At 43.2% G+C, this 23,948-nt stretch overlaps 1 protein-coding gene across 1 annotated transcript in view; it reads left to right on the forward strand.

The window, feature by feature from the left end:
- Positions 1 to 1,157: 1,157 nt before the first annotated feature.
- Positions 1,158 to 23,948, forward strand: part of LOC126998146 (uncharacterized) — a gene marked incomplete at its 5' end in the record, with an annotated part of 45,424 nt that continues 22,633 nt past the window's right edge. The window contains 2 exons of the mRNA XM_050859574.1: positions 1,158 to 1,370; positions 1,564 to 1,713. Of these exons, the coding sequence (XP_050715531.1) occupies positions 1,158 to 1,370; positions 1,564 to 1,713 (363 nt within the window). The remainder of the gene's footprint in view (positions 1,371 to 1,563; positions 1,714 to 23,948) is intronic.

The raw sequence follows: 23,948 nt of genomic DNA on the forward strand, positions 1-23,948 counted from the left end.
TTATAACACTGATTTATATGGGTTTTTGAAAGAAACCGTTTACCCCAGATGCGTGGAGTCACGTCACATCACGTCGCGTCGCGTCGAGTCACATATTGGGCTGGACCTAATTTTGACGTCGGTCACAGTGAGTCTGCTGTGGTGTGTTCAAGCATGCTGGTGGAACTCCTAATCAACTTAGTTCAAGAGCCCCCTGCTATATATGATTCCAGTGACCCTAACCACCGGGATCGTGATGTCATCGCTGCTTTATGGAAAGTTTTCAGTTTTACGTATTATCTTGAAGCATGCACACCATTCACTCAACCATTCATACATATGTACATACAATGCACACAGTGTTAAGATTGGGGCCTATCACAAAGCTATGTTAGTAGGACAAGGGACAAAGGGGGAGTGGGTATATTCATATACTTAATATGTATATTTTCAATATTTGTAAATAACAATGTACACAATTCATATAGCATCTGTTACGTTCAGTCATACTCAAGCATACGCCAAGAAATTATACCCGTCACCAAAAACATGAAGTAAATCATAACTCTCTGATCCCTTCTGGGAGGAAAGCGGCTCACCCAGACACACGGACATTAACTTAAGTATGATAGAAAAAAAAACACCCAAAAAGAAAACAAAAGAAGAAAAACAACAGCAAGAAAAGAACTAAAAAGAAAAGAAAAAGAAAAGGATTTGAAAAATGCCAATAGAAAATTAAAGAAAAAGAGAGTAAAAGACCAATGGAAAACAAAATTAATAAGATGAATTAATAAAAAAAAAAAAATTAAAAAAAAACGTGCATCCATTCTCCATGAAATCAAATGGGTCATTGAGTACTGACTTGACTCAGGTTGACGCAGTCGGTGTAAACAGAGTTGCGTCAATATGAATTGCCTCAAATGACTTGACGTGACTCGACTCAACGCGACTCGCTTGGTGTAAACGCAGCCGTAGTAATTGTCCAATTCCATCTTTTGTATGAATGTCTTACTCAAAGTTCTATGCTCTTACCAGACATTATCCTAGTTATAATGTCAATTACAAGCATAGTTTAGGTTCTAAAAATGGAAAATCCCACGATATAGAAAAATCCCATATATATACAGGAACGTTCTCTCTAACAAGTTTTTTTGTAAAAATTGTTTTTCATTATCTTTCAGGTAACAGAGTTGAAGGAGAAAGGAAATGAATGTGTTCGAGCAGGGAATTATGCCGAGGCTGTGCTACATTATTCTCATGCAATCAAGCTGGACAGCTCTTCACCTCAGCTGTACAGCAACCGATCCTTTGCTTTCCTGAAGCTTCAGCAGTATTATTATGCTCTTGAAGATGCTAATGAATCTATACGACTTGACCCTACCTGGGCAAAGGTGACTGAATTGCTGTATTGTATTTGGTATTAATAATGTATTGAATTTGATGATAAAATATAATTTTTCCTGTAGGTAGAAAATGTTCAATGAACAACAAGTTAAGAATTACGGGAAATCAAAACAACCATAAAGTTTTTAAAAAAATATGTGCAAAATGTAATATTTTTACATTGATTTTCTATTTTTCCAGGGATATTTTCGTCGAGGAGAAGTTGAATTTGCAACTAATCTCTTTGGTCATGCCCTAGAGTCTTACCGAAGGGCTTCTCAACTGCAGAATGACCCCACATTATTGGAATGTGTGCTCAAGGCAAACAGGGAGCTAACTCGACAACAAAAAGTAAGCCCAACTGTTGTCATTGTGTTAGCATTTGCTTTAAAATAACATAGTGAGTTCACTTGGCTATGATGTCTGCCACAGCTCTCCATACCATCTAGGAACAGAGATTAACTCTTCCTAATTACCTGATGTTTCCCTTTGCTATGATTCTATCAAAACAAAATTGAATCTTTTCAACATTATCCAGCAATTTTAGACCATTTATTCCTTCAAGTTATATCACACTGTTTACACTTGAGAATCTGTAACTACTAATCTGCATGCTCACATGAATTATAAAGTTTATTTCAGACTAGTCCATGTTTAATAAATTAAGATTATTCTAGCTCAGATGTGGAATGCCACCTAGAACCAGAAACTTAAATTAATCATCCATATTTATGGCCAGCTACTCAGACTCATAAGACTGCCTGTGTGACATCTCATACTGCAATGACAGCATAAAAAACTAAGTTAAATAAATTCACTGGAACACGTAATTGGTCTCCAAATCACTTTCAGAAAGAAAATAATAAGCCGTCTCTTTAGGCATAAAACAGCTTAACCTGTACAGTGTCGTCTTTTGTCCTAGATAGGGGTCATGCCAGGTTGCACTTTTTTTATTTTTTATTTTTTTATTTGCCCCTTAAAATGTAAAAAAATTACAAATCATTTGATATATATATTATTTATATGTGAGGAATAGAACCCTTGAGTTTTTGTCCTCTTATTTTTCTCCGTCTCGGAGCTAACGATGTCATACCAGGAATTTTTTAGAGCCTATATTCTTTCCATTATAAACACTTCTCACAATCCTAAAGTGTGAGTAATGTTTAAGTACTTCTTTACATCACAAAAACCTGAAAAGTAAACAGAAATTGTAAGTACAACAAAATGATTGGATGCACATTAGGCAACACCGCTCGCTTCAAGGCTGTGTGTAGTTCTCAAAGTTCAGCATAATACTATGAAGCTTCCGACGATCGGTTTTCGTTTCCAATTACTCTGAACTGTAATTTACAATTCCACATGCCTTACTGATTATAGAATCAAGGAGTAATTACCTAGAAGAAAGTAACTTACCTTCTTGTATAATGATTTTTGTTGGAATGCAGACAGATGTCCAGAAATGCCCTTTAACATCTATTAAAAAATACAAAAACTTGTCAGATTATCCCTCTTTACTGCCAATGAACAACGTTACATACACAAACAAAAATAAAGGGCATATAAGCCCTCAAAAGAGCATGCGTATATATACGTACTAAACACTATACGGGTTAAAACCATGAAAAATGAAGAAATGTAACGTCTTTTAGCTTACCGTCACCTAGAAGTCGGTGTTTTGGGCCATTTCTATCGAGTCGGGAAGCGAAATGGTCGTGTTGATTTCCGTATACTTTCTTGGATTTGAGGGTGTGTATCCGAGTAAATCGTTTTCTCTCGACACATTTAGCACAGACTTATATATATTGTTAGAGAGTAACTCGTTTTGAGCTTTTTGATAGTTCAACTCAATGTACAGTCGCCCACAAGAGTGTTCACTCACGCAATTACAGTTTATAGAGGGTTCATAATTGTTGAGTTCATGGTATGTTTTTGGCATGATTATGAACAATACATGATGTTTTTGTTTCATATTGTCATTGCAAATCTATCTACAAACATTATTTGTCTTTTATCCGCACTTGCAGATAGTATTTGTGTCTTTTTTCGCCACATATGATTATAAGTGCTTCACAATCACTTTGCCAACTGTAATATTTACACTGATGACTTTTTACTTATTACTATATGCACGTAGTTTATGTAGGGACTGTTTGTGCTTTGGATACTTATAAAATACTGTACACTATTTACACTGTTTATGGTTGGCTCCCTCAGTAGTTTGTCAGGGTATGGTAGTCAATAAAACACTGAGGGTAGCACAGTCCCACATTACCTTCGACACTTGTAACGAGTCAGTTTACGAGGGTTCTGACTTCTGACGACGCCTGACGGTGTGAGTGCAGACTTTGCAGAGGCGTTGCGGGTTTCTTTTCACCTCCGAAGGCTCCACGATGGTTGAGAAGTGCCTGGCTGTCAGCCTGACAGGGGTGTCAGCCCGTCTTCCCCTTGGTTGTGCTGGTGGGCATATGGCTGGGCGGTTTAGGGGCATGTAGTGGGAGATCATCTCACAGCAGAGTTCGATGACGAAGTCCTCATATGTCTCTCGTCTCTCCGTGACAACCTGATGCAGTATGTGGGCATGGATCTTTTCCGTTTGGCGTACAGCGCCAAAATTAATTTTAATATAGATTTTCTTATGTATTTTTGTCCGTAGAATCCGAATATGACAACCGTTTTATGGAGAAACGAACAGTTTTTAAGTTATTTTCCTTTACGCTGCAGCCGCCGCAGCCTCAAAATAGCTCGCAGAGGGCTTAGGGTCGGGGAGCATATTTAAACTACTCCAACCGAACTTTACGACCTACTAACGGGGGGGCTGCGCCCCCCTCGACCCCCCCTAATAACCAGGGGGCTACGCCTCCTGGACCCCCCTCATGTATATGTGACTTATTTCAGCGAGGAGGTATTTCTCGCAACACCCGCTGCAGCCTCGCCGCGGCCAGCACCAGAGGCGACGCGCTTTCGTAAACATTATCCCATATTTTCAAGAGTAAAAAAAAAGTCCTTGAATTGGATTTTCAAAGCGTTTCCATGACTGCTGAAGGTTTGCAAACGGAAAAGATCCATAAATTGTATATAATACTGAATATTACGACTTTTTAAAGTTTGAATTCCTTCAGTAATAGATAGGAAGAAAATAACTTTAAAGGCAAATAACTCAAAAACTGTTAATTTCTCCAAAAAAATAATGTGATATTCTGATTCTACGGACAAAAATACATAGAAAAATCTATATTAAAATTACTTTTAGTGCTGTACGCCAAACGGAAAAGACCCTGTGGGCATTGTGTGTGCTCAGGTCGAGAAGATGAGAAAACAGCTTCCTGCACCATTTCATATTCTTCCTGGCACACTCAACTGAGGAGATCATGGCATCGGACTTGTCGACGAGTCTCATATTGGTGTTGTAATCGAGGACTGACGCAGATTTCCTGATATATTCTCCAGTGGCCCAGTCAGGAATGTGGGACTGGACCATGCGTGGCTCGTGGATGGTTGACATCAGGTTGACCTCTCTCTTGTCAACCCACGAGATGGCCAGGATGTTGCAGGAGGTGAAGTACAGTCGAGTCACGTATGAAGCGGATTCATAAGGTGTGGTGTCCTGTGGTGTGGTATGTGTCAGAACTGTATGTTCAGATCACGCGGGTAAAACCATCTATGACGCGGTTCGTGGTCTCCCCTGCCCGGACCGCTCTGGGTCCTCTCAAACGCGTGACGCTGCAGCCTGAGTTGCCAACTCGGACCGCCTGCTGCAGCTTGGTTTGGAGAGGTGGAGCGCCTCCGTGCTGTGATGACGTCATCAGCAAATATGGCGGCCCAAACAAACACATATAGTAAGTGCTTCCATTGCATTTCACCTCTGTGCCACCATAACCACTGCAGCTTTCTTTTCGTCCTCTGTTACAAGGAGCTCGTCGCCCAGAACAGCTTGTGATGCTTGTTTAAACGTCGTCAGGAAGATCAGCGGACGCCATTTTGCTGCCAGAACAGCTAGTAAAAGTCGTCACTGACTGGCAGCAAAATGGCATCCGATCTTTCTAACAAAGTTTACTAGCTGGTCTGGCAGCAAAATGGCGTCCGCTGATCTTCCTGACGATGTTTAAACATGCATCACTAGCTGTTCTGGCCGACAAGCTCCTTGCAACAGAGGACAAAAAGGAAGCTGTTGTGGTTTTGGTGGCACAGAGAGGTGAAATGCAATGGAAGCACTTATATGTGTTTGTTTGGACTACCATATTTGCTGATGATGTCATCACAGCACGGAGGCGCTTCACCTCTCCTGAGAGGACCTGGGGTGGTCTGGGCTACCCGAGTCGTGCTCTCAAACGCTGGCAGCTGCCCCCTCATGCATGGCGCCTTATCTTGCCTCATCTCCATGGAAGGGAGATGGATGAAAAAAAGTGTATGTATTTTCCCCATATGTGAGTGTAGGTGCAGGTGGGGAAAAATAGTGGTAGGCGGGAAAAAATGAATTTTCCCCGTATGTGAGCGCAGGTGAGATAAAATGGCAGCTAGCCAGTACCAAATTGTATTTTCCCCATACGTACTGAATGAAAAAGTGGGTGTTGGCGGTGGCCAAGTGGATAAGGTGGTGAGTGTGGGGTCGGACTGAACTACATCAAAAGGCAGATACAGTCAAACCTCACCATTTGCGCACATATGGGTGGTCTGAAGGTGTGCAAATGGCGAACTTAATAACCTATATGCAGAGCTGGGCGCGTTACTGGATATCGGGTAGTCCGGTACCGCTCCTCCGCACCTCGAAACACATATAGTCCGTACCTGTACTTCCGCGCCTAAAATTTTTTCACTCGTTCCGGTACCGCACCTCCGGTACCATACCCAAAACTATTAAAGCGCGCCTGAAAAATCTAGTCCGTACCTTAAAAAAAAGAAATACAAGGCAATACTGCAGCAGCATTATTATTATCATTATTATTATTATTATTATTACCATTATTTTTGTTATCATTATTGTCATTTTAACGCATAGAATCTCCACCACCTGAAGTAAAGTAACTACTTTTACACTCATCATAATTATCATACCTCATTAAACATGCAACACAGACAATTCCGGTTCATATCATTCATAAGATTAAGATAAGATATGGGACTAAGGACAGATATGTTGCTGCTTCAGTTGACTATATGTATCTTTCACAAATGACTAGGTATAAAATGTCTGAATACGGACTTAAAATACTGCCATTCCGCACCTGTTACTTCCGCACTTTTGAAAAACTTTCCGCACTTCGGACCTCCGCACCTCGTTTAAAGGTCCGCAGGTCCGGAGGAGCGGAGGTGCGGACAGAGGTACGGAAGTGCCCAGCTCTGCCTATATGGAAAAATACATATGGGCGATCATGGCCCAAACCCCCCCTCACCAGCAAAAAAAAAAAAAAAAAAAAAAAAAAAATCTGCTGGCAGGAAACATGTCATACTCACGGCCAATCTCTCGCTTTTTTCTTTCTTCCACTGTACACTTTCTTAATCACTTCCACCTGTGCTATGGTCATCATTGGGGACAAGTTGTGTACGTTGGCAGTGTTCTTCCCTGGCGGCAGAGGGCGCACGGGTGGTAGACAGCTGTAGCTCGCCAGTGGATGCCATTTTGCTGCCAGAACAGCTAGTAAACGTCCTCTGAAGATCAGCGGGCGCCATTTTGCTTCCAGAACAGCTAGTAAATGTCCTCAGAAGATCAGCGGATGCCATTTTGCTGCCAGAACAGCTAGTAAACGTCCTCAGAAGATCAGCGGGCGCCATTTTGCTGCCAGAACAGCTAGTAAATGTCCTCAGAAGATCAGCGGATGCCATTTTCCTGCCAGAACAGCTAGTAAACGTCCTCAGAAGATCAGCGGATGCCATTTTGCTGCCAGAACAGCTAGTAAACATCATCAGAAGATCAGCGGACGCCTTTTGCTGTCAGAACAGCTAGTAAACGTCCTCATAAGATCAGCGGACGCCTTTTGCTGCCAGAACAGCTGGTAAACGTCCTCAAGATCAGCGGATGCCATTTTGCTGCCAGAACAGCTAGTAAATGTCCTCAGAAGATCAGCGGATGCCATTTTCCTGCCAGAACAGCTAGTAAATGTCCTCAGAAGATCAGCGGATGCCATTTTCCTGCCAGAACAGCTAGTAAATGTCCTCAGAAGATCAGCGGATGCCATTTTGCTGCCAGAACAGCTAGTAAATGTCCTCAGAAGATCAGCGGATGCCATTTTCCTGCCAGAACAGCTGGTAAATGTCCTCAGAAGATCAGCGGATGCCATTTTGCTGCCAGAACAGCTAGTAAACGTCCTCAGAAGATCAGCGGACGCCTTTTGCTGCCAGAACAGCTAGTAAATGTCCTCAGAAGATCAGCGGATGCCTTTTGCTGTCAGAACAGCTAGTAAACGTCCTCAGAAGATCAGCGGATGCCTTTTGCTGCCAGAACAGCTAGTAAATGTCCTCAGAAGATCAGCGGATGCCTTTTGCTGCCAGAACAGCTAGTAAACGTCCTCAAGATCAGCGGATGCCATTTTGCTGCCAGAACAGCTAGTAAACGTCCTCAAGATCAGCGGATGCCTTTTGCTGCCAGAACAGCTAGTAAATGTCCTCAGAAGATCAGCGGACGCCTTTTGCTGCCAGAACAGCTAGTAAACGTCCTCAGAAGATCAGCGGATGCCTTTTGCTGCCAGAACAGCTAGTAAACGTCCTCAGAAGATCAGCGGATGCCTTTTGCTGCCAGAACAGCTAGTAAATGTCCTCAGAAGATCAGCGGACGCCTTTTGCTGCCAGAACAGCTAGTAAACGTCCTCAGAAGATCAGCGGATGCCTTTTGCTGCCAGAACAGCTAGTAAATGTCCTCAGAAGATCAGCGGACGCCTTTTGCTGCCAGAACAGCTAGTAAATGTCCTCAGAAGATCAGCGGATGCCTTTTGCTGTCAGAACAGCTAGTAAACGTCCTCAGAAGATCAGCGGATGCCTTTTGTTGCCAGAACAGCTAGTAAACGTCCTCAGAAGATCAGCGGATGCCTTTTGCTGCCAGAACAGCTAGTAAACGTACTCATAAGATCAGCGGATGCCTTTTGCTGCCAGAACAGCTAGTAAACGTCCTCAGAAGATCAGCGGATGCCTTTTGCTGCCAGAACAGCTAGTAAACGTACTCAGAAGATCAGCGGATGCCTTTTGCTGTCAGAACAGCTAGTAAACGTCCTCAGAAGATCAGCGGATGCCTTTTGTTGCCAGAACAGCTAGTAAACGTCCTCAGAAGATCAGCGGATGCCTTTTGCTGCCAGAACAGCTAGTAAACGTCCTCAGAAGATCAGCGGACGCCTTTTGCTGCCAGAACAGCTAGTAAACGTCCTCAGAAGATCTGCAGATGCCATTTTGCTGCCAGAACAGCTAGTAAATGTCCTCAAGATCAGCGGATGCCATTTTGCTGCCAGAACAGCTAGTAAACGTCCTCAAGATCAGCGGATGCCATTTTGCTGCCAGAACAGCTAGTAAACGTCCTCAAGATCAGCGGATGCCATTTTGCTGCCAGAACAGCTAGTAAACGTACTCATAAGATCAGCGGATGCCTTTTGTTGCCAGAACAGCTAGTAAACGTCTTCATAAGATCAGCGGACGCCTTTTGTTGCCAGAACAGCTAGTAAACGTCTTCATAAGATCAGCGGACGCCTTTTGTTGCCAGAACAGCTAGTAAACGTCTTCATAAGATCAGCGGATGCCTTTTGCTGCCAGAACAGCTAGTAAACGTCTTCATAAGATCAGCGGATGCCTTTTGTTGCCAGAACAGCTAGTAAACGTCTTCATAAGATCAGCGGATGCCTTTTGCTGCCAGAACAGCTAGTAAACGTCTTCATAAGATCAGCGGATGCCTTTTGCTGCCAGAACAGCTAGTAAACGTCTTCATAAGATCAGCGGATGCCTTTTGCTGCCAGAACAGCTAGTAAACGTCTTCATAAGATCAGCGGATGCCTTTTGCTGCCAGAACAGCTAGTAAACGTACTCATAAGATCAGCGGACGCCTTTTGCTGCCAGAACAGCTAGTAAACGTCTTCATAAGATCAGCGGATGCCTTTTGCTGCCAGAACAGCTAGTAAACGTCTTCATAAGATCAGCGGATGCCTTTTGCTGCCAGAACAGCTAGTAAACGTACTCAGAAGATCAGCGGATGCCTTTTGCTGCCAGAACAGCTAGTAAACGTCCTCAGAAGATCAGCGGACGCCTTTTGCTGCCAGAACAGCTAGTAAACGTACTCAGAAGATCAGCGGACGCCTTTTGCTGCCAGAACAGCTAGTAAACGTACTCATAAGATCAGCGGACGCCTTTTGCTGCCAGAACAGCTAGTAAACGTACTCAGAAGATCAGCGGATGCCTTTTGCTGCCAGAACAGCTAGTAAACGTACTCATAAGATCAGCGGATGCCTTTTGCTGCCAGAACAGCTAGTAAACGTACTCAGAAGATCAGCGGATGCCTTTTGCTGCCAGAACAGCTAGTAAACGTACTCAGAAGATCAGCGGACGCCTTTTGCTGCCAGAACAGCTAGTAAACGTACTCAGAAGATCAGCGGATGCCTTTTGCTGCCAGAACAGCTAGTAAACGTACTCAGAAGATCAGCGGACGCCTTTTGCTGCCAGAACAGCTAGTAAATGTCCTCAGAAGATCAGCGGATGCCTTTTGCTGCCAGAACAGCTAGTAAACGTACTCAGAAGATCAGCGGATGCCTTTTGCTGCCAGAACAGCTAGTAAACGTACTCAGAAGATCAGCGGATGCCTTTTGCTGCCAGAACAGCTAGTAAACGTACTCAGAAGATCAGCGGATGCTTTGCGCCAGAACAGAGCCAGTACTCAGAAGATCAGCGGATGCCTTTTGCTGCCAGAACAGCTAGTAAACGTACTCAGAAGATCAGCGGACGCCTTTTGCTGCCAGAACAGCTAGTAAACGTACTCAGAAGATCAGCGGACGCCTTTTGCTGCCAGAACAGCTAGTAAACATCCTCAAGATCAGCGGATGCCATTTTGCTGCCAGAACAACTAGTAAACATCATCAGAAGATCATCGGACGCCATTTTGCTGCCAAAACAGCTAGTAAGCATCCTAAGAAGATCAGTGGATGCCATTTTGCTGCCAGTGAGACACCGTTACCATAGTGGCGAGGTGCGCAAATGACGAGACCACCTGCGCAAATGGTGGAATGATGGCCGCAAATTAAGGCCGCGTAAATGGCGACTGCGCAAATGGTGAGGTTTTACTGTAATGAATACCAGTGCACTCGGGCTAGAACGAACGAAAAAAAAGAAAAGGGTGTGGGTTTGGCAAAATGGCAAGGGGCAGAACCAAATTGTATTTTCTCCATAGGTTTAGTTATTCCTATGACGCGGTTTCCTATGGTGCGGCCGTTGCTCAGAACCAATTAACTGCGTCATACGTGACTCGACTGTACTTGACGTTGCCCCTGTTGACACGTTCCTGTGGATTCCGGCGTGGCATATGTTTCCGGTTCTGCTTGACAGTGCCACATATCCCAGTCTTGTTGTTGTGGAGGAAATCGGCCATCAGTGGACTTGTGTACTAATTGTCCATGTACAAGATGTGTCCATAGTTCAGGTAGTCTTCCAGGAGGGTGCACACAACTTGCCCAGACATACCCGTGCCAGCAGGAGGTACTAGTTGGGTCGTTGATCCTGTTTACAGGATTATATCCTGGACATAACCTGTCAGGCAGTCACACAGGACAAACAGTTTGAGGCCGAACCTGTTCTGCTTACTGAGGATGTACTGCCTGAAGTGGGCACGCCCCCGCCACAACATGAGGCTCTCGTCAATGCACAGCTTCTGGTGTGGCTTGAAGGACGACCAAAATGCATTCCTGATGTGGTCGAATGCCGGTTGTATTCTGCGCATCATATCTGCTGGCAAGTCGAGAAGGTTGTTAGTGAGGATGTCATAGAAGTGTAGATTGCCCATGAGGTTCACAAACCGGTTCAGTGGCATTATTTGATGAAAAATACTGGTGGCGATCAGTGGGTCAGCCGACTAGTATTTCTTATAGGAGGACTTCTGTATGATCCCCATAAGCAGCACCGTAGCAGTGACGCAGAATATCTCCGCAGCATCGCAGAGGCGCCAGGTATGTCGCCTGGTGTTGGGTTTGACGACTTTACCGCCCAAATAGAGGTAATTGTAGTTGTTGGTCTGCTTGGCAACCTCTGCAACGAACTCATCTGTCAAAAATTGTTTGAAGAAGGTCTCTTTGGTGAGCTGGTTGTTTGTTGCTCCTGCTTCTTGCTCATCCAGGAACTGGTGCAAAACCGGCACAAAATTGCTTCCATCCCCCTGTCTGACTCAGAGCCATCACTATCACCTCCTCCACCCCGTCCTCTTCCTCCACCTCGCCTGGCAGCACACGCCCCACCTCGCCTACCACGTGCCACGCGTGCAGGTTATCTCAGGCGCTGCCCCCCACAGCCACGTTCACCACCGCCACGTTGTTGACTCCCAGCATCACCAGCACGCCCTAACGCCTCCCTCAAGGTTCCTTTGCGCCCCCCAGGTCTGATGGGGGAAGGAGTAGGTGGGGCCAGGATGGGTGACAAGAAGTCAGGATGGGGGTGGACGTGGTGCACATCGTGAGGTGTGCTTGACAAAGGGCCAGCCGCAGCTTCAGGTGACGAGGGGGGCCCCTCAGGTGGTGGAGGTGTTGAGGGGAGCTCCTCCATGGCCTCCACGTCATCCTCTTCCTCCTCGGCCAGAGCTGCAGCAGAAGTACCTGGCTGTGGTGGCTGGGATCGAGAGGCCCCCCACGTGTCGTCTTTTGGCCAGCATTGAAGAGGTGTACAGCCACTCCGAATGTTCAGGAACTGGACTGTACATAGTAGGGACAGAGGGAGGGGCAGGAACAGGGGCATGGCCAGGGGCAGCCGCCCCAACCATCACCATCCTCGATCAACTCATCCTCACTCCCAAACTCCTCTGTCTTATCTCGCGTAACATCTTTGGTTGGTGAGTAGTCTTTATCCACATCACTATCATCATAATCGTCAGTATCACAGGACGACAAACTAGCATCACAGTCCAGCGTTTGAGGAAATGGTATGTGTTCAATGGTTTGATCACCATCACCACGGCATGAGCGATGGGACGACATGTTCACTCTTTGGATTCGCGACAAAAACTGACTTCTTTCGGGTCGTAAATGGTTCACATTCCAATACATAGTTGCTACGTATACAAGGAGGCCTATTGTTCATCCCTTACTCGCACCATCAAAAAACACTAGATCTGACAACAGCACGCCTATTCAAATAAACCAGTCGTCTTTAACAATGCTCTCTTCTTTCCATTGGGTATGTTTGGTTTGTATGAACCACTCACCAAATAAGTTCTAACAGTTCTGTTAGAACTTAAACAATAAACAGCTGCCTGGGCCATGACAGGCTCGGGGCCGACCATCAGGCCCAGATGGATTGTCTACTGGCACCATAGCCCACATGTAAAAAAAAAAAAGCGCTTTTTCAGTGTTTTCAATACCTCGAGTTTCGCGATCCTCGAGTTTAGCGCTAAACCTTTGGAACGAAGCGAGCGCGAAACTCGAGAGGGTACTGTATTTTGATCCCCTGGTCGCCTCTTTATTATCGTAATAGGTTTCCCTTTGTTTGTATACAAATATATTTGCCATGAAACAAGCTAAGTATGTAAATTACTTACCTATATTCGTAAAGAGATGTTCACGTATATGCACTAAAGCAACCTGAAATATATACATCACGTCCATGAGTCTGGTTTGTGAACGAATGGAAAAAACCCACGTGGGAATATGTGGGTGGAAAATATCCACCTAACGATGACCCTTTGTCTTGACCTGACGTGCCCCGAGTTCACTGGTAGTGCACGTGTACGTGCGCACTATTATTTAGGTTCCGTGAATGTATGATGCACAGAAATTATAACAAATATCACCACAAACTTTCAAGACACTAGTTCATTGTTTGCAGCGAAACAAATGTGAATACTAGCGAGAGAAGCATTATTGCTTGTAAAAAATTGCCGGTAAACCACTGCCGTGACTGGCCAGCGTCTGACAGACTGTGCCTTGGTCACAACCCACCCTCTTCTCACTCCAGCACCCCCCAACAACCATCTCCTCACACCCACCCTTTCAGGACCTCACACCTAGCCCGCGGCCCATTTTGTACAGAAATTACTGGTGTAAAATTGCTGTGTGTGACCGTCAGCACCTGAAGTAGCTGTCATCCAACTTCACTCTGACTCCACTACCACCATCCTGGCCACCTCCAACACCCATTTCATTACCACCCACCGCTTATGTGGCCCCCTCCTTACCAAAATTGCTGGTACAAAATTGCCGGTTCTGGACATCAGTATACCCACTATACCTCACACACAACACTATCAAACCACTTTCCAACCACCAACCACCTCAATTTCCACATCACGATCTCCAAAACCACCTCCAACATCCACACAAATAAAAAAAAGTGTACTCAGAATAATGGCTGCCAGACTTGCCAGTTATGGCAATAAATGAAATATATTGGGTGGTCAGTATTCCCAAAGGATCAGTCTACTAGGGCACCACCACTGAAATCACCCTCGACACACTCCAGTGACGGGAAAAAATAATGCATTAAATATGTACGACATACGTATCTGACGCTCAATGGTATTAAAAAATAATACGTATGTCGTACATATCTGACGCTGTACGGGTTAAGTGCTAAGGTAGGGCATGGCTTCAACCATGCAGTGCAGGTTGGGTTGAAGACAAAATTCACACGTTTAAGCCTGGGATTAGCATCTCAGAAATAGCGGTGTGTTTAAGGAGGGAAGGAGGAAGGGAGGAATGGATAGGGGAAAAATGCAGGTGTTCCCCCTTGTGGATGCACACACACATCGGCAGAGGCAGGCGTGTGGCATGGACGGTCCTCACCCAACTACCTGTGCTGATATCAGCTGATTCGTCAGTTGTGTTTTGCGGGCCTGGACGATGTTTACTGGGTTGGGCCCGTCTCCTATTTTGACCGGTTTGTAGGATGAGTGGGAGGGATGATGATTTGGAGTGGATAACACCAGGAAGATGAGGAAATGGAGCACAAAAGAAGGGACGAAGGCTGGATGAGTAGATTAGCGACAAGAGTGGAGAAGAAAGGTACGATCCTAGTTTCCCTGGATTTGCGAGTAAGGAATCGGCTATATACAAAAGAATTCTGCTTATGGAAAAGAAACTAGACAAATGGATTGGAATAGTGAAGAGCAGAGACGAGGAGGACTTGCAAGATAGGGAACTACAGAGGGATCTCCGGTCACGAGTTCGTAATTTAGAAGAGAGGAAAAAAACAACGATTCAAGAAAATGAAGAGTTGAAAGAGAAGTTGGCAAAATATGAAAAAACGATGAAGGAAGGCCTAGGAGTAGCAAGAAAGGAAAATGAAGACCTGAAAGCAATAGCGAGCAAAGAGGAGCAGAGGGTCAGAGAGGAAGTGTTGGGTGAAGTGAAGACCTGGAAAGTTGAACATGAAAAAGCTAATGTAAACCTCAAGGATAATTAAAAAGCAACTGAAAGAAGAGAAGGAAAATGTAGAGAAGAGGTGGTCAAGGCTTTTAAAAAATGAAGAGTTAGTAAGAGATGTGGCAGATAAGAAAAAGAGTGTTATAATATTTGGAATGAAGTAGAAGAATATAACATATAAACCAAAAAGGGAAAAGGAAGAACTGAAATCAGTGAAGGACTTACTTAAGAACTTGAATGATGAAGAACGACAAAACCTTGAGGAGGTGGTAAAAGAGATCGTAAGGCTGGGTCCTTATTTAGAAGTGAAAACGAGGCCAATGAAATTAAGACTAAAATCCCAGCAGGTAACAGAGGAAACACTGTATAGAACAACTAAACTGAAAGAAATAGATGAATGTAAGGAAAAATATATAAAGAAGAATAGAAATGAGGAAGAGAGGAAAAAATGGAATAAATTGCAAGCAGAGGTAAAGGAGAAGAACAAGAGGAAGAAAATAAATTTTTGGGAGAGTTTTGGGAGACAGGATAAAGAAATGGTATATAAGGGAAACGCCTAAAGAGAACAGAAACTAGACAAAATTGGAACAACTAAGGGTTTAAGTGTGATGTATACCAATGTAGATGGGATAATACCTAGAAAACTAGAACTACAAGACTACTTAAAGGAAAAAGAGCCCAAGATTGTGTGTTCAACGGAAACAAAGCTAAAAGAGGACATCCAGATAGTGTTTAACAATAACTACAATGTATGGAGGAAGGATAGGAGGGGCAAAGGTGGTGGAGTAGTGATGATAATGATGAGAAAGGAGTTATTAGTGAAATCAGTAATATATGGAAAAGGAAAGGTGGAAATAGTGAGTGTTAACTTGGAGAACAAAAACAGAGAAATGATGACGATAATAGCAACCTATGTACCACCAAGAACAAACTCATGGAACACAGAAGAATATGAGACGATGATAGAGGATACAATTCAGAGTTTGAGTAGGTTACTCAAAGCAAATAAAAGAGTCTTGTTGGTTGGGGACTTCAACTGCAAAAAGGTAAACTGGGAAACATTCGAAAGTGGAGAAAGTGAGACGGCATGGGGAGAAAGATTTCTAAAACTGACTATGGAAAAATTAATGATGCAGTGGATGACTGAGAACACAAGATACAGGAGTGACGACGAACCAGCGAGATGACCTGGTGCTGACGAAAGGAGTGCACTTGTTAAATGAATTAAGATGTGTGTCCCATGGGAAAAAGTGATCATGTAATAATAGAGTTGGAAACTGATGAGGATGTCACTGAGGAAGATGAATCATACAAAGAAAAAAGGAGAAACTACAGGAAAGCAGACATAGAAAATCTCAAGAAATGTTATGAAAAGATGGACTGGGTAAAGTTAAAAAGAAAAAACGAGGTGCAGGAGAAATGTATTTTCACAGAGGCATATGAGACGGGAGTCAAAAAATATGTTCCATTATATAAACCAATATAAAGAGGAAAGCAAGATTGGTTTAACCCTTTCTTTAACAGCGTGGACGGGCGTGACTATCCCTCAGGCGCGGTCAGGCAGCCCAATGGGGGTCTCTTTTAACTTCTGTATCACAAAAACTATTCATCACAACTAAAAACCAAAAACGCCATTGGAAAGAGGAGGCCCAGATCTATAGGAGTCGGTTATGTATGCCTCTCCTGCAAATGTACATGCATGTTCAGGGAGTGCAGGTAACTCTCGATTTACGCGAGTTTGGTTTACGCGTTTTTAAAATAACGCGGGGTCCAAAATCCAAATAAATGTTTAATTTAGGCGTTTTTTTTCACTTATACGCGATATTTTATGGAGTGGCCACCAGATGTCTCACGCATCTGGACTCACACGGCCACACAGCTGAGCTCAGTTCTTCTCGCGCGCCACTTGAACAACAATACAGTACCTACGCTGCCACGCTACTCAACAATAGGGGTGGGCAGGTACCGGTACCAGTACCGGTACTAACGGTACCAGCAATACAGTACGGTACTGGTAGCAGACTGCTCGGTACCGGTACCAATACTAGTCAGCCCCTCATGGTGTCCCTCATTTCTTCCTCACACAAGAGAGGCTGAGAATGAGTGCCCGAGTGGATATCTCGGTTCTGGCGACACGCGGCATGCAGCTGTTTGTTGTGTGGGTGTGGTTGTGTGGTTTGTAAACAATGCAAATGGCGGCCGGGGTGGGATTGCGTGAAATAACTCCTCGTACAAGACTCATGATGTACAGTTTCTGATATCATATTCACCCCATTATTCTCACTAATATTAATAATTAATAATGAACACATGGACATTTTTTCCAATATGATTTTTTATGTAGCTTGTACTGCTCCTTTGTCATACAATCTTAAGCCACCTGTGACATCAAGATCAAGATCATACAAATGGCGCCCGACGGAAAAACGGGATAACAGCAAGGCATGGACGATCTTCCACCGATTTAGTCTTTGTATAGTAGTTATTAGATCGCCCTGTATTCTATGGTAACATATTATAGGACAGCTACGGACTATGAAGGATTATAAACAATATTAAAGGTAAGTTTGCCGTTGTTATTGGATAAGACGAAAAACAGACCCTTAAAAACATCCCAAAGAAGAAAAAAAATCATTAAAAATTTGTGCATTCAGCGTATAACGTGCAGGGCTAAACTTTCAGGCATTTTTTATGTGAAAAAATGCGCACTATACGCCGAAAATTACGGTATTTATTTTTCGACAGAAACCTACCTCTTGTTTGATTTACATTATTTTGAATTACGCGACCTCTTCAAGAACGCAACACTCGCGTAAATCGAGAGTTACCTGTATTGAATGTTAACACTTACATCAGTGCATGCGGGATGATCAGCCATATTGAGGGAACTGCGGAAGTCTTTCCTTGAGATTCTGGCAAGGTTGTATTGCCAACTGCAATATTTACAACTATTTGGTCAAAGAATCAGTCAGGTGATCGGTGAAGCTATGCAAAAATGCCGCTATATTGGACAAGAACATCCACCAGTTACTTGTCTGTAGATTTGCCGTGCTAGGCTGATATGATTTTCCACCAAATTTGGTGAAAAACCCACTCAATTGGCAATCCTGTGTTGTGAAAAATAGTGTTGGAACACACTCATACACGGGAGATTTGAGTGCGGCTGGAGCTCGCAGCGAGCGTTTAGCACCACTAGCAAATATGCCTAACGCTCGCTGCGACTGTTTAGCAACGAAAGGGTTAATGCAAAATGTGCAGGTGCAAAGAAAAAAAGAGACAAAGCATGGAAAAGATGAAAAAGAAATAAGAACCAAAGAAACAAAGAAGACTTTAAGATAGCAAGAAATGTATATGTGAAAATAAGGAGGAAGGAAGAGAAAGGATACGAAAAGGATATTGTTAAAAAGTGTAAGGAGGAACCTAAATTGTTTTATAGATTTATAAGTGGAAAAATAAAACCAAAGGAAAAAATAGAAAGACTGAAAGATGGAAATAAGATAACTGAAGATCCTAAAGACATGACTGAGCTACTAAACAAGAAGTTTCAACAAGTTTTTACAAAAGAATCAAAATTTAATGAACCACAAGAGGACAAGATGAATGTTCAAATGGAGGAAGTAATAGTAACTAAAGAAGAGATATATAAAATAATGGAGGAGGTGGAAGAGAGGAAAGCAATAGGACCAGATGGAGTTTCAGGTTTTATTTTGAAAGAATGCAGAAATCAGCTGGTCGGACCGGTATATGATATCATAAAGTGCTCAATATCAACTGGTAGTTTTAATCTCTCTCTCTCTCTCTCTCTCTCTCTCTCTCTCTCTCTCTCTCTCTCTCTCTCTCTCTCTCTCTCTCTCTCTCTCTTTATTTTTCATTCTAATTCTTTCTTTCTCCTTTTTATTCTCATTAATTCTACCTTTTTTCTCTTTCTTTCTTTGTTTCTTTCTCTCTTTCTTTATTACTCTATTTTTTCTCACTTTCTTTCTCTTTCTCTTTTCTTTTTTTCTCTTTCTCTGTCTTTTTTTTCTTTCTCTGTCTTTCTTTGTCTCTCTTTATTCCTCTTTCTTTCTTTAGTTCTCTCTTTCATTCGTTCTCTTTTTCTTTTTCTCTTTTTTCTTATTCTTTGTCTCTTTATTTCTTTATTACTATTTCTTTCTCTTTTTCTTTTTTCTTTCTTTGTTTCTCTTTCTTTGTTTCTCTTTTTCTTTCTTTCTTTCTCTTTCTTTTTTCTTTCTTTTTCTGTCTTTATTTCTTTCTCTCTTGTTTTATTTCTGTTTTTCTCTTTCTCTCTTTCATTTTCTTTTTTTCTCTTTCTCATTTTCTTTCTTTCTCATTCTCTCTTTCTTTCTTTTTCTCCTCCTGTCTTTCGTTTTCTCTTCCTGGTTTCTCTTTCTCTCTTTCTTTCTGCAGGATGGGTTGGGGAGCGCGAATGGGCATGACCACGCTACTAAGTACGCTGCTGGTTGGCTGTTGGCAGGCAGGGCATCTGACGTCTCCACATTCCCCAACACACTAGCCTTGTTTCTGAAAAAATTCGCATCTCTCATTTTTGCTCATATTTTTCATAAGATAGGCAAATTTTGTTGACACCATTCAATTAGACAGTAATTGTACATTTATAACACATTTTTCAAAACTCAGTGGGGAAAATATAAGTTGTTATCGTGAGTAGAAGTCTGAGAATATACTTAAAAATTTTATACATCTTTTCACTTATTATCAATATTTGCATGCGATGAGGGAAAGAGCAGTGAAGGGCAGACAGGTAGTAGGTGCATTGGAGAGAGTTATGAAAGGAAGAAGTGTGAGCATGGAGGTAAAGAGGAGAATAAGGAACAGTATTATCCTGTCATCTTTGTCTTATACATCAGAGATGTGGACATGGAATGCACCACAGCAATCGAGAATACTTGCATTGGAAATGAGTTACATAAGAGGTGCATGTGGTGTTTCAGGATGGGATGGGGAATGTAATGAAAGTGTGTATGAACAGTTTGGTATGGGTGTGACAGACAGTGTGAAGGAGTGGATTGTGGAGTGGTTGAGTGGGTGAAGCATGTTGCACTGAGATGGTTTGGACACTTGATGAGAATGGGGAGAATAAATTTGTGAAGAGAGTGTATGAGGGAAGGACTGAGGGAGGGGGTGTCAGGGGAAGACCATCTGTGAAGTGGATCAATAGGGCGTGCGAGTATTGGAGCGAGAGAGTTGGAAGTAGCAGGATTGAGTGTGCTGAGAGGGAGTGCCAGACATGGAGAGATGGAGACATTTCTACTGCTGCCCTCCCCCTGGAGGGAAGTTCCTGTGAGGGAGCAGGGCATTGGGGATATAGATAGATAGGTAGATAGATAGATAGACAGAATCACTATTTGCAGACATCACTGAAGCAATATTCGAATACATAAAACATTTGCTTTGATGCATAAAATTCTCCTGAAATCAATGGTACTTTTAGATTTTAGAAACTAGTGCAATATAAGAGTAGACAAGGTAGGGTTTGTAATAAGTTGTATAAACATTAAATGTTAAGCTCTGATGTCTACTCACCATAATTCCTTTTTTTTATGTTACCCTATCAAGTTCTGAAAACTATGTTAGAGTTGTACAGTCACTTCTCATTTCAATGGTGCCAACAAAATTTACCAATCGTGTGAAACAGATGAGCTAAATAAAGATGTATAAATATTATCAAACTACTTGATCATGTTCAGTGAATGAGATGTCAAACACCCCTCCAGCCAACAGCCAATCAGCAGCATCCTTACATACTTGGCTAGGGATCCAGCCACTGCTGGGAAGGATCCAGTTAAAGTGAATGAACTATAGGAGCAATGTTCTTAAAAAGATTCAGCCCCATGCTACTGCTAGATATTAATATACAGTAGGTGCGGTTGATATATGTGCAGCAGGTGGAATGTACATAAAAACCGCGCTTAATAAAATGTCCCTTCCATCGCGTTAATTCTAGGGAGATCTGGCAACACTTGTACTTGGCAACTCAGTGACATCTTGCCTTTAATATCCGTTCCCGTGGATGGCTCAGTGTGCCTCGTGCCTTGGCAAGGAGAATATGTTTGCCGCTCCATGGTTCTTTCTCCCGTCAATTTTTTTGTGAGGCACACTATACATCCAACCCCTCTACTGCTGTGCCGAAAAAAAAAAAAAAAACTCACAAAGGCTCAGATAGAGGTCATACATGCTCTATACAAGGAAGGAAAGCCTAATCTGTGTATTGCCGAGAACACTGGAATTTCAGTCCATATAGCTATAGACTAAGAAAATACGTGATGCAGGACCTGATCCCCTCCCGACCCAAAAGAAAAGGCCTGGGAAGAAAAAGCTGCTTTCCAAGAGGACCCAGAATGCCATCAAAAGGCAAGTGAAGTGCAGCCCGACCCTTACAGCAAAAGAATTAAAGCAGAAAAACCTCAAGATACTCGGTGATGTGGCAATACGTACACTTCAAGATTACTTGCACAAAGTGCTCAAGTACTGCAGATGTCATGCTGTTCCCAAACCCTGGGTAACAAAGCACCATAGGCAAATGAGGATCAATTTCGCTCGTCAGTACTGACATAGGACTTTGGAGCAGTGGAGGAAAGTACTTTGGGTGGCGAGTACTTTTACTGTGAGTGATGGTGCCAGGAATTACGTGTACCGTAAAAATGGTAGCGACCCTCTTAAGCCGCGATACACATGCCACACCATTAACCCATTCAACACGAGGACGCGTATACTGCGTCCTTGCGTGTCCCGTACCATATCCGAGGACACGCATACTGCGTCCTGGCTCGCTTTAGCCAATATGCGAGTTATTTTATCTTTATTTATGTTTACATTTCAAATTTATCAATTAATTTGTTTCTTTATGTGCACCATTTAATTCTGCATGTTTTCATATGCAGACGCCCCCCGCCGTTCGTGGCCTCACCGTTCACGGATTCGCCTCTACGCAGGTAGGGTAATTGCAACACCCCCTGCCGAATGCGGATGAAAACTCGCGTATACACGGTCTGATCCTTACTAAGTGCCGCTTTCACAGTCACTTTTGTTTGTTTTGAACGTTATCTATGAACGGCGATCGCCGCTACAGTATTTCCACATGAAAGTGGCCTTTGGGGTAGTGGTGGCTGCAGAGGAAACGAGAGGTGTTGATTGTGTGTGACAAGATGCTGGGCGGGGCCAACCCCGCAGCCGCCACTATCCCATCGGCCAGTTTCACGTGAAAATATAATAGTGGCGATCGCCACTCATTGGTAACGATCAAAACAAAGAAAAGTGACTGTGAAAACGGCCCTAAATCCCAATATTATACATTTAAAATCCTTGATACTTACTGGGACCTGCCAGAACTGGTCCTTCTTTGAAACTCGAGGCTACTACTTTGAGGAGTAAACAAACATGGTGGAGACTGGCAGAGGGGTAACTGGTATAAAGTTTGTACGTGCGTACCGCTGGTAACAGCAACAAATGGACCTTCCAAGGGCCCAGTAAACACTCAAATTAATTAATAATATACTGGATGTATATGGATATACATATGAATATTAATTTAAAGCGGAGAGACGAGAATTCACTAATACTTGGTGGCTGGGTGGAAGACGGTAAACACTGATGCACAGTGTTGCCAAACTATCATACTCATCGCATTGCATTTTTTCGTAGTTTCTGACCGATAAGTACTGCAAAAACACCACTCGCCTGCCAACCACCACCGCCTATGCACTCACACTCACCACAACCAACCACAGAGTGACTGTTAACCCTTTCATTGCTAAACGCAGCTTCACAGCGTTAGGCGTATTTGCTGGTGGTGCTAAACGCTCGCTGAGAGCTCCACCCGCATTCAAATCTCCAGCGCATGAAAGTGTTCCAACACTAATTCTCACAACACAGGATTGCCAGTTGAGTGGGTTCTTCACTAAATTTGGTGGAAAATCATAATCAGCCCAACGCGGCAAATCTACGGACAAGTAACTGGTGGATGTTCTTGCCCAATATAGCGGCATTTTTGCATGGCTTCACCTATCACCTGACTGATTCTTTGACCAAATAGTTGTAAATATTGCAGTTGGTAATACTCCCTTGCCAGAATCTCAAGGAGAGATGTTCGCAGTTCTCTCAATACGGCTGATCATCCCGCACGCACCGACGTAAGTGTTAACATTCAACCATCCCTGAACGTGCATGTACATTCACAAGAGAGGCATACATAACCGACTCCTATAGATCTGGACCTCCTCTTTCCAATGGTGTTTTTGTTTTTTAGCTGTGATGAATAGTTTTTGAGATACAGAGGTTAAAAGAGACCCCCCATTGGGCTGCCTGACTGCGCCTGAGGGGATAGTCGCGTCCGCACCACATGCAAGGAAAGGGTTAAATTATTACGGTCCATATTTGATTTGTGATTTATGTGTATGTAAAACTATATAACAATGCCTAGAAATGCCTTAGAAATAGATTTTTTTTTTTATTCGATTGAGATGGTAGAACAAAACCCTATTTTCCCTATATGATTATAGTCCCGTCGATCGCGGATTCACGGATCACAGGAATCTCGTGGAACCAAATACCCGCGAACGGCGGGGGGCTTATGTATAATACATGATGATTATGTTGAGTTTATGGCTAAAAACTTGTTATAGTCAATAGCGACATTTGAAATTTGGCGCGTGCGGCGATCCCGGATACGGCGCGGGGCGCTGTTTTGGCCCGGCCGTAGTGAGTTTCTTTATGTGCACCATTTAATTCTGCTTGTTTTCATATAAATACATGATGATTATGTTGAGTTTATGGCTGAAAACTTGTTGTATTCAATAGCGACATTTGAAATTTGGCACGTGCGGCGATCCTGGATACAGCGTGGGGCGCTGTTTTGGCCCAGCCATAGTAAGCTTCTTTATGTGCACCATTTAAATCTGCATGTTTTCATATATAATACATAATGATTATGTTGAGTTTATGACTGAAAACTTGTTATATTCAATAGCGACATTTGAAATTTGGCGCGCGGCGATCCCAGATCTGACGCTGGTGCTATTTTAGCCCAGCCGTAGTGAAGGGGTT

This window comes from Eriocheir sinensis, chromosome 2 (assembly GCF_024679095.1).
Source record: "Eriocheir sinensis breed Jianghai 21 chromosome 2, ASM2467909v1, whole genome shotgun sequence".
NCBI classification, from domain to species: Eukaryota; Metazoa; Arthropoda; class Malacostraca; order Decapoda; family Varunidae; genus Eriocheir; species Eriocheir sinensis.